At 49.9% G+C, this 11,937-nt stretch overlaps 1 protein-coding gene across 1 annotated transcript in view; it reads left to right on the forward strand.

The window, feature by feature from the left end:
• Positions 1–11,937, forward strand: part of LOC119332616 (monothiol glutaredoxin-S10-like) — a 31,684-nt gene that overhangs the window by 11,055 nt on the left and 8,692 nt on the right. Inside the window, exons 3-4 of the mRNA XM_037605781.1 lie at positions 6,149–6,223; positions 6,487–6,513. Coding sequence (XP_037461678.1) covers positions 6,149–6,223; positions 6,487–6,513 — 102 coding nt within the window. The remainder of the gene's footprint in view (positions 1–6,148; positions 6,224–6,486; positions 6,514–11,937) is intronic.

Here is an 11,937-nt window from a genome sequence, read left to right on the forward strand (position 1 = left end):
TGGTGGTGAAACTCCAGGACGAACAGCTCTGATGCCAATTGTAAAATACGAGCTATGGGTTCGAGATCGATCTAGGAATTTAGGTGGAATTCATAGCTGTTCCTCCCAACCTCCCTCACAGCGGATTCGAATTACAGAATGGTGCCGGCCGAAGCCTCATCCAGTGCCAAGCCGAGGAAGAAGAATTCCCAGCTCACCTACTTATACACGCTAGCCTATTACACCCTTATCGGGCACAGTTCGGGCTTGCAAGCCACTGGGGAAGCCGTTTCTCGCGAGTGGGCCGCGCCGCTGGCCCATGAGCGTTGCCTTTGAATCTTCTTTCCTTCTCAGCACTGTTGGCGTTATCCATGGAAGTACTAGCGCTGCTGACAGCTCCAGGTTTAAACTTCTCCACTCCTCCTTGACTTTCTTACACATAAAAAAAAAGAATGTCCCCCCTCTTCTACTAATCTGAAACATATAGGACAGCGAGGTTCTACCTCCATGCCTCTGCTTTGTAGCTCTGCCATACTAGTAAGCTGTTTGTAGGTAGACTCCATAAGTGAAGCACTTTATTTGGGAGGGTGAGCGACCATAATTTTTGCTGGTCAAATTCGCCGGGTTCCTCATTTGCACTTGAGGGCGATGTTAGACCTGTTCTGGATTCCCGGGCAGCACTATTTTTTGCTACTCTATAGGCAGATTTAACAGAAAAGTACCTCTGTCATAGTGCCAAGCTCATGAAGTCATCAATGTGTTCTTGAATTGGAATTTTAAGTATGATTCTTGCATCTTCTGGAACAGAAGTCGGCACACCAAATCCTCATCCCAACTGTTCGCAATAGGATTAATCAGGTCACTTACTCTATTGATCAAATTATTTCCCTTATGACTGATGGCCTTTCTTGTGTTGTTTCTTGGAATCCACGGGTCGTCCCATATATTTATATATGCTCACCACTGCCAACTCTCCAAATGACCCCCTTTTTCAAAAGTTCCACTCCCTTAAGAATGGCCACAGGTTGGGACTGCCTCCAGTATTGAGCCATCTGGGTACTATCTTGCTGAGAGAACTTGTGCACATAAAGAAGAGGGTTTTGAAGCAGCCTGAGCGCTTGCGTTTCCAACATGGCTAGGTTGAAAGCATGGAGCTCCCTCCAGGCCCTGATTGTTCTTCATTCTCGTCAATTTTGCCTAGCGTAACCAATGCACTTTATTTTTCTTGTCAACTTGATTCCATCAATACCTGTTAATCATGGGATTCAGTTCTTCACACATGTCTTTAGTGATGTCAAAACAAGCCATGGTGTAAACAAGATTTGTTTGTGTTGTGGCTTTTATTAAGGTTTCCTTCCCTGGCTTTGAAAGCGACTTCTCCTTCCAGCCTTGGATCTTTTTCCAAATTCTTTTCTTCACATATTCAAAAACCTTCGCTTTCGCTTGCCCTACATATGTTGGAACGCCCAGATATTTTCATCATAGACCCACAACCGAGATCTGCAAGATGTCCCTCATTTCTTGTTTTTGTTGTACCTTCGTTTTTCTACCAAACAAGATAGATGACTTAAGTCTTTATTAATCACTTGACCAGAGCAGACTTCATATGCGTTCAAAATGCGGTTAACTTCTTGGGCATTACTTGAATTTGCCTCCATCAACAGCAATGAATCATCTACAAAAAGGTGGCTGACACTAGGGGCTCCCCTACAGATTTTGATTCATGTGAGTGAACCATTCAGTTCAGCCTTGTGATGCATGGCCAAGAACCCCTCTGCACAGATCAGGAAAAGATCTGGCAAGAGAAGAACTTCATGGGGTATAATTGTCTCAGTGACATGTTGACTTTGATCTGGTAGCACAGCCCCTGACGGCGACGCTCGAGCTGCTTGGCCGGGGTGAGCCGACGGAAGGGGCGCGTCGGGCGCCGCGGGGGCCTGGGCCGGACGCCCCGACGCTGGTGGTGTCGGTTGCGGCCGGGTGGGCTGTCGGGCGCCCCGGGACGGTGACGCCTGCTGCATGGCCACCACGCGACGCTCGAAGGCGCGGGCATAGTACATGGCCGTCTGGAGGTCCTGTGGTCCCTGCATCTCCACGTCCAGGCGGATATGATCCGGCAGACCGCCAACGAAGAGCTCGGCCCGCTGGCGAGCCGTCACGCCGGGCGCGTTGCACGCCAGGGCCTGGAAGCGCTCGGCGAAGTCCTGCACCGTAGAGGTGAAGGGTAGGCGCCCAAGCTCCGCCAGCTGGCTCCCGTGTATCGGCGCCCGAAGCGTAAGAGGCAAAGCTCGCGGAAACGCTCCCATGGGGGCATGCCGCCCTCGTCCTTCTCGAGGGCGTAATACCACGTCTGTGCAGCGCCTCGGAGGTGATAGGAGGCGATCCAGGTGCGGTCGGACGCGAGCGTGCGTTGCCCCCTGAAAAACTGGCCACACTGATTGAGCCAGTTCAGGGGTCCACGGTGCCGTCGTAGGTGGCGAACTCAAGCTTGGAGAAGCGCGGCGGCGTCTGGCCGTGGACGACGGAGGGGTACACCTCATCGGTGCGGAGCAGCGAGGACGCCGCCGCCGAGTAGGTGAGCTTCAGAGGGCCACCCTGGAACAAGGGCCCGTTGACGCCGGCGTAGGGGTCAGCGGAGCCTGAGGGCCCACCGAACTGGATGGCCGAGGGCGGCACCTGCGGGGGCAGCACGTGCGGCTGTCCGGAGGCCGTCGTGTAGACAGGCTCGAGGGACCCGGCGAGCCAGGCCGGTAGCAGTGATGGCGATGGAGGGAACCAAACCTGGTGGATGGGCACCCCCTGAGCCGTCGTTGGGGCGCCCTGGGTCGAGGTTGCTGGCAGCGGCGGCGGCAGCGCCATGGTGGGAGCGATGGAGGGCTGTTGCTGCTGCATGGTGGAGGCGCCGATGTGCGCCGCGGGTGGCGGCTGCTGCGCGGCGGAGGCGAAGGGGGTCGCTGAGGGGGGCGGCTGCCACGGCGGCAACTGCGGCGCGGTGGCGAAGGGCCTAGGCGGCTGCGGCCCGTAGGGGCTTGCGAGGAAGGTGCGGATGCCCGCGACCGCCTGGGTGAGGTTTCAGAGGGCAGCCGTCATCTCCTCCGGAGTGAAGACGACGGGGGTGGCGATCGGCGGCGTCCAGGCGGAAGAGGACATCGGGCCCGACAAGGACGGCGCCCCAGCCGCGGAGGTGGCCGGTGGCGTGGTGGTGGTCGGCGGCGGGAGCGTGGCGGTGGGAAGAGATGTAGACATGACCGATCCCGAGACAACTGATATCAGATTGATAGGAGTTGGGATCCTACCAGGCCTAGCTCTTAGGTTGTAGGGGTGGAAGGGAGGGTGGCGAGGAGCTTGGCGCGACGGCGTCGTGGTCGCGCTGTGGAGGACGAGATGGTGCAGGAGGCGGGTAGGGTTAGGGTTCCGGCTCCTGAAGGGAGCCGGGCAATAGTTATGACTTATTGCTTAATTCCAAAACGTGGCCTTACAAGTGTTTATCTAATCCTTGAGGTGCTAATAAAAATAAAGATAAGTTGGGCTAAGCCCCTAACTAGACGCGCCATTGGGCCTCCTTCGGCTATAAGTGACGCCGGTCATAACAGGCGCATTCTCTAGGAACTCTAGAGCGCTCCGCCAAGGACGCATTCACCTGATAAGTCCCGAAACTACTCTTTCACCTCAAGTGCGCTTTGTCAATGGCGCATTCTCGCCTACAGCTATGAACATACACCCACCATTTCCATGAGTCACTCGGCACCCAAACCACGTCTACCATAACAAGGCTAAGCATGATATTACATAATACAAACAGTACACACATATGGCGACAAGGAAATGCATAGTAAATATAGGATGTGTATCGTCAGAAGAGAATTTGCTTTTAGCCGATGAAGAATTAATATCTCGTTGATGTAGTAATGCTCTCCGGAATTTACTCGCGATTTATACTGGAAGTGATTGCAATCAAATAGACCCGAAATTCAAATAAAGAACCAAATGAACAACAAACATTATATAATATAGATATTCAAAAGGAATATGATAGATGGAACTCTTACGGTGTAGATACAAAGCACATTGATTTGGATCAATAATATAGATAATCTCTTGTTGACAAAATGGAGCAAAGAGAAATTTTGCCGGGAAAGTGGACGGCAGGCCTCTGGATTGGATTTGCAGTTGAAAAATGCCTGTTTTGAATGAATGACATAAGTGGATGTGCCTCGTGAAACGGATCATGAGAATATCCTCGATTTTGCCGGAAGTGCACCATCTTTGAAATTTAGATGCCTCTGGTGTAGGTTGGCTCGAACTAGATAGATCCAACTGCCCCAAACAGAAAAGTTTCAGCATAAACATTGTGTAGATCGTTGATTTGAAGCTACTCGTAGAAGGAATTTGAAAAAGAACAAACAAGTGCAACAAATTTGATGAATTCGTGTGGAAATACCTCTGAACTAGATTACAAAATTGGAGAGATATGATTGACGAAACATGAATTTCTTTCTCTGAATGGATTTGTCTTGATGAGGAGAAACTTCTTCGTATTGAAGTCCTTCCTATCCGATGAAGTTTTTTAGGTCGATTCGTTGAATCTCCTGTCCAGGAAGCGCTGGGTTTCGGCTGTGCTGAGAAGACAATGGAGCGGCTACAGATTGTTTAGGTGCCGAAAAAAGGGACAAAAGTAGTACATGGTCAAATATTTATTGGTGGAGGAGAGATGGATATGCGTGGCTTGCATGAAAGAAAACAAGGCGGTGGCACATCGTGTTCTTACAAGATTTCCTGAGAAGGAAGGAAAGCAACGAGCCTACATGAGCTCGGGATACTGTTGGGCCAGCAGCAAGCAGCCCAATAGAAAGAAAATAAAACAAAGGGAGAAGGACAGTGGGCTCAGCCCAGTTAAAGGATAGAGAGAGAGAGGCATGCCTGTGCTGCGCGCATAGTGTTGGACTGTTTTCTTATTACGAGATAATAGGAAATTGACTGGTTAAATAAAATACCAAATCACTTTCAGAAATATTACAAAACTATAATTACTAATATAGAGCACAGAAAAGATATTTCCACCTCAAATATTAAATATACCACATATAATATTTCTATAAGCTACATTTTGTGCTTTATCAATATTCCTTAAAATTAATTTAGGGTTCTAGACAATTCCGTAAATATTTTCTAAGTCCAAATAAATAGCCAAAAAAATAATTAAAGTATTTGCAACCTATTATTTTGAAGAAGTCGTATTATCGCCTCTCGTGATTGTTTTGAATATTTGTAAAGACCCAATTTAAAATCCAAAAATAAACTTTTGGGAAAATCCTTTTATTCCCTTTCATTTGAACATTCATTTAACTCCAAGAAAATGCACATCCTAGTCAAAATTAACTAAAAGCAAGCAACACAAGCAAGTTTTAATTAATCCTATTAAAATAAATAACATTCCAAATTTGAAAATTTTGGGATGTTACAGTGCAATTCCACTCAAGTGTGTCAACAGTTTGGGGATTTTGGATGGATATAAGTTTGTGCCTTCCAAACTATTTGAAAGTTCTGTATGCTGTGCTCCTGCTATATTCAATAGGTATTCCTTTAACAGGTTTAGAGAATTAGCATGACACATGTCCCCAGGCTGCATTTATACACCATGTTCGGCTTCCCTACCACGTATTCCACTTTGGTCTTCTTATTTTGGTCAAAATTTTCGTTCTACTCTGAACCATAATAATTGTACTAGCAAAAGTTGCCTGAAATTCCAAAATCCACACATCGCATGGTATCTCTTCGCCAGACTCACCTGAACTAAGAACTCTGCCAGCTGCACCATGCGTGGATTTTGGAAGTTCACGTGACATGTGCACACAGATACACCACCTGTCAAATAACTACTTAAATATCTGCATGTGTTTCTGAAATTAGTCAAGACACGTGCCCTATTTTGTGAGGACTTGGCCCTTCCATGGTTTTGGTGGTACAAACTTAGCTGCTCATGCTAGCATATTGAAACTGGCACAAATCATCACTCATTTTGTGTCTTTGTATTTTAGGAAGTTGCAACTATGATTTTTTCCTAATCATCTAGCACCAGGAACAGTGTGTAGATTTTAGAAGGCAATGGTTTTGGATGTTAATGTGCACCTTGGTATTTTCGTGCAACTGACATTTTTTCTCCTTTCAGGTGCTCAGGGACCACAACTGCAAAAGGTGTTAGAGAGGTTGACTGGACAGTCCACCGTCCCTAATGTTTTCATTGGTATGTAAAGAAGAAGAAAATCAACCTTGTGTTTTTCTCCTTTGTTTATCACCTTAGTATCGTAAATACTTTATGGTTTCTCCTCAAATTAACAAGGAATATCTCTAGTGGATGTGTTCAGTAAGCATAGATAGACATATGCACATTTGCCCTTTGCCTTGCCTGTTACAATTTGTCTTGCTGGAATTCACGTACATATATGCTGTGATTTCAGTTCAGGTGTTGCGTGCAGATTTCTGACCAATTGTTTTATGTTGTTTCAGGTGGAAAGCACATTGGTGGCTGTACAGGTACTTATGCATGTGCTGTGTGTTGAATTCTGATCAGTCTTTACAGTCATACTGCAAATATGTCAAGTGATATCTGTGTCCCTGTATAAATAGTTCGGATTGTATTGTGCATGCTAACTTCATGATATGTTCCAGTGCTCCTAAGGTATTTTTGTGTTATGTGAAAAAAACATGGTTCCTTTTCTTCCTTGCTTCTGTCTTTGATTCAGTCACGGTTCATATTCTGCTCACGTTCAGAGTACAACCACAGTGGAAGGATATAAAGTAGGTGATCATGAATCATGCTCTGTAACTAGTTCAACAAGATTACATTTGATTTTATCTGCTGGCTATCTGCATTGCAAGGTGGGTCACTGGCAATTAGCACCCATCTCCCGTGAAGGCTTTATCTTGCATACTAGGTTGCATCTATTTAGCAGAAAAAAACTCTAAATACAAGGATGACATATTCTTTGACAGCTCGTTTGGCACCCTTCTTTTCATTTCATTTGGTAGAAATGGAATGAAATGAAATCTTTGCTGGGATTTCATTTGGTGGAATGGAAATCCAATTGCAAAAAAACATGTTTGGCTGCCACAAGGATTTGTACATTGAAATGACTCCCAATAGCATGTGTAGTTTCAATCTCACTGTACTACTCAGTAATAGCGTGTTGTACATGCTAGTAGAAAGGAGGCGCTTTCTTGGCTGGTGGTCAGGAGCCTTGTAGAGTGACATGTTTGTCAGGAGCACGTGTCAGGCCCGAGCTAATCTACCACTCGATTTAAGACAGTATGTGAAAGAAATCAAGGTAGAACTCAGATCTGAGGTGTATTATAGCTGTATGAGGAGCAGTGGTGATGTAGGGTGGAACCCTATGGGCCGATCTTTCACAATTTGGAGGGGTATTCCCGAAGAACATGAAGAACACGATGAACACAAGAGAGGGAAAACACTGAAATCAACGAGATTCAATTACACATGTGCTAGATCCAAGTACAAAAAGAGAGATACACGATCCAAATCCAAGAAAGGAGGATACACGGTAGCTAGTTCATCCCAATCCGTGAGGAAAGAGGTCTTGAATCCACGAGGGGATCTTCCCTAGACGCGGTCTTGAATCCACTTGGGGAATCTTCTCCTCGGAGGCCTTGATCTCCAAAGGAGTAGGTAACAGGTGGATGAGCAAAGCTCTATCTTTAAAAGCTATCACAATGCTAACCCTAAAATGGTGGAGTATATATAGTCTAGGGGGGCGAAGGAGTACATGGGCCTCGGCCCAAATCATGCACGCAGGCACCGTCCGGATGATCCGGATGTTGGTCTGGATGATCCGGGCTTCGTGGTCTCGATGGTCCGGGGCAACGTCCGGATGATCCGGACGTGTTGTGCTGGTTGTCCGGATGTCTGGGTCCTGGTCCGTCCGAATGATCCGGCTTCGTCGGGGGTCTTGCTGTTCTCATGTCGCGTTGTAGCCGGATCGTCCAAGCCGGGGTTTGGATCGTCCGGTCTGGGGCTGGATCATCCGGACGGCGGTCCGGATCGTCCGAGCAAGTCCTGACTTGGCCTTTTTCTCCTCCGCCTTCGTGATTGCTTCTCTCCTTCAATTGTACTTGCTCCTTAGCTTCTCCATGGCTAGCTCCTTGGTACCTGAGTATGCAAAGTGTTTCCGCTTGAGGTAGTAGCCATGTCTCGTGTGATTCGAAAGGGAGTTGTGAGAGGAGTGATGTCACTTCGGTCTCGAGAGGTCTTGCACGTGTACGTGTCATGGGCCCACTTGGCACTTGGTGAGACGACGGTAGGTCCATGGGGATGACCTTGGGATGTTCCGCATCAAGTGGTATCTAGGGTTCTAGCCCATAGTTGGCAATTGGAAGAATTCAAAATAATCCCCACGCCAGCCACAACCCGGCTGTTAAGTAGGCTGAGCTTTAGAGCTAACGGTGAAAAGTAAATGAAGGGGTACAGTAAACGGTAACATATCCAATGGTGGCGACTGGACGCAGTGAAGGAGCTACCGTGGGCCGTCCGATACTCTGAATCGGTATTTGCCAGCTAGGCTACACCTAACTGAACTGTTAACTGAAGATGCAGGTTCAGAATCTAACAACGAGCTCATCATCCCGCAGTCTGAGCCGTGCCATGGTGTCAGCAGGCACGCGCACGAACCCCTGCTAGGTGACGAACTTGAGCACGCCGCAGCGGGAGGTGTGCAAGGTGGCAGCGTTCTGGACCTGGAACGCTAGCAGGTACTCCACCTGCACCCAGCTAATCCGGTCCAGCGCCAACTGCGGCATGATGAACCGGTTGTCGTCGTCCGTGCCCTCCATGCCCAACAGCGGCATGGGCCTGCACCTGTAGTACTGCACGAACCGGCAGCGCAAAACTGCTGTTGCCCGAGGTACGCCTGCCACACCTTCTCCTCCCTCGCCTCGTCCTCCTTGTTGTTCCAGTTCGATAACAAGGAGCCGCTGCCCGCGCCCTTGCCGGTGAAGGTCACCACCACCTGCCAAGACAGCGCCTCCTTTCATTCTAAGGAAAAGGGAAAGGGTGTGTGAGAGAGAAGGGATGGGAGGAGAAGCGGAGGAGGAGAATTACCTGGGAGGCAAGGTGAATCGAGCTGTGAAGCTCAGCGGCCGTGAGATGAGATCGCAAAGCAACAAGGGGGAGGGGACGTAGCAACAGGGGTTTGGGGTGGAAACAAGAGTCAGTGAAGGAGAGGGACGTGGAAAGGAGGCTCGAATCAGGGGAAGGCTCGCCGTCGGCGCCTGGTGGCGGCAGCTGTGGTGGCCGTCGGGGGATGGTGCGAAGGGATACGAGGGTGTCAGGATGAAGGGGGCGAGTGAAATCCAAGAGAATGACGAGTGAGGGGCTGAGATTTGTGTTGGCAAAGCTTATGTTAGATTGTGTAAAATATGTAGCCTTCGTACAAGTCTTGTATTCTGTATTGTACACTTTCATGTACCCCTTATATATATGAGATAGCCACACCCGTGTACCCCTTATATATATATATATATATATATATATATGAGGTAGCCACACCCGTTAAGGTTGTTGAGCATTTTCCCAAACCCTAAGTTTAACATGGTATCAACCCAGATTGGTCCTATGTCTTCCGCTGCCGCCCCAAGCCCGATCGCCACCGCCGCCGCGCCTGCCTCTGCCACGGCCACTCCTTCGCCGTTCCTGTCTTCTCATCCGCTGGCCTTGGTCTACTCTGGCCCGTCATCAATGGCCGACACTTCCTCAGATCAGTCGCCGCCGCCGGTTCTGTTCGCCCCTCCTTCGTCTGGGGCGGGCTATGGCAATTCTGCACCTGCACCACTGGCGTCCTATGGCGCTTTCTACACAGCGCCCGTGGTGCTGTACGCGGCTCCGCCTGCATCTCCTCACCACCTCGCGCCCGCGGCTCCTTGGCCTATCCATGCAACGCCCGGGGGCACTACGCGGCTTCGCCCGCGATTCTGCCTGCGGCGTACTACGCGGGTCCGCTCGCGATTCCGTCCGCGGTGCCCAACGCGGGTCGGCCCTCAATTCCTCACAGCGCAGCGCCCACAGTGTCTTACACGGCGGTGCTCGTGACTCCCTCCAGCGCTGCTGACGCGGCTCCCTTCAGCGCAACGCCGCCGTCGGTCTTTGGCGGGTACCAGCCGATTCCTCCGACCACGTCATATCACGGCGCATCTGGTGGTGCTCCGCATCAGGGCTACTACACGCCGCCCTATGTTGCTGCGCCGTCTTTGCCGGATTATGTCATCGGTGCTGCACCGTTCTACTTCGCGCACCTCATCCCGGTGAAACTCACGACGGATAACTATTTGTCGTGGCGTGCGCAGGTGTTGCCGCTCCTTCGCAGCCGCTACCTGGAGGGTTACATTGATGGCATACTACCGTGTCCTCCGCCGCATCATTCGGCGTATCATGCATGGGTGGCTCAAGATCAAGCCATCCTCTCTACGATTCAGTCCTCTCTCACCAATGGGGTTTCGTCGCTGGTCCTCTTCGCTGCCAGCTCTCGGGAGGCGTGGTCTGCTCTGCACACGAGCTTCGCGTCTCAGCAGCAGGCGCGTGCTCATGTCATCCGCATGGAGCTTGGGGAGACCAAGCTTCTTGACCTCAGCATCAGCGACTACTTCGGCAAGATGACGCGCTTCGCACACTCTGGCCTCCATTGGCCAGCCTCTTCGTCCCGAGGATTTCACCACCTTTGCGATGAACGGGTTGGATGACGACTATGATAACCTCGACGAGAACATCAATGGTCGTGACACCCTGCTCCAGCCCTGTGAGCTCTACTCACGCCTCCTCGCCACGGAACAACGCGTGAAGTCCCGTCGTCCCAACCCAAGCTTTGCTTCTGCAAATGCCGCCACTCGCGGCAAAGGGAAGCCCTACAAGCCACCTGCTGGAGGCAAGGTGGTGCCTTCGACTCCACCGACCTCGCGCCCACCCGCGGCCGGCCCCATGCCCACGATCGGGGGTGGCCGTCCGTGTGCTTATTGCCCCTCATGCGGGGTCCAGCTCCCTTGCCAGCTCTATGGTCTTCCGGGGCACATCGCCTCTCGCAGTCATTGCCGCTTTAAACGGGACTTCCTTGGCATCGACAACAACAACAAAGGCAATGATAAGCAGGCTGCCTTGGCCACTCATGAGCATGGACACACTCCATCATATCCGTACATGGTACATGGATACGGGCGCTGCTCATCACCTCACGAGTGAGATGGGCAAGCTCTCCACTCAGGAGCCATATCGTGGTCATGATCAGGTTCGCACCGCCAACCGAGCAGGTATGCACACATCACATGTTGGTCAGGCTTCTCTTCTTACTCATAAACCTAAACAGTTACATCTTCTCAATGTCCTTCGAGTTCCTTCCACTACACGTAGTTTGTTGTTTGTTCCTAAGCTTACTCGTGATAATAATGTTTCACCGAGTTTCATCCTTTCCATTGTTTTGTCAAGGACCGGGACACAAGGGACGTTCTTCTTAGAGGTCGCCTGCGCCATGGACTTTATGCCCTTGATGTGCTGCCTGTTCCTCAGGCTTTCAGCGGTGTGCATGTCACCTACTTACTAGCACTCGCGGCTTGGTCACCCTGCCATTCCCATAGTCCATCATGTTCTTCATCGTCATGACCTTCCAGTTGTGTCCAATAAAAATACCGCAACCGTTTGTCATGCCTGTCAGCAAGGCAAGAGTCATCAGCTTCCGTTTTCAGAGTCGAGTCGTGTTGTCAAAACTCCACTTGAGCTTGTGTTTTCTGATGTGTGGGGCCATGCCCAAACTTCTGTGAGTGGTCATAATTATATGTCAGTTTTATTGATGCTTACAGTCGCTTTACTTTGGCTTTATCTTACCAAGCGTAAATCTGATGTGTTTGATGTTTTTCTACAATTTCAAGCACATGTTGAGCGTTTTCTTAAGCATAAAATCATCC

Source organism: Triticum dicoccoides, chromosome 7A (assembly GCF_002162155.2).
Source record: "Triticum dicoccoides isolate Atlit2015 ecotype Zavitan chromosome 7A, WEW_v2.0, whole genome shotgun sequence".
Lineage (NCBI taxonomy): Eukaryota > Viridiplantae > Streptophyta > Magnoliopsida > Poales > Poaceae > Triticum > Triticum dicoccoides.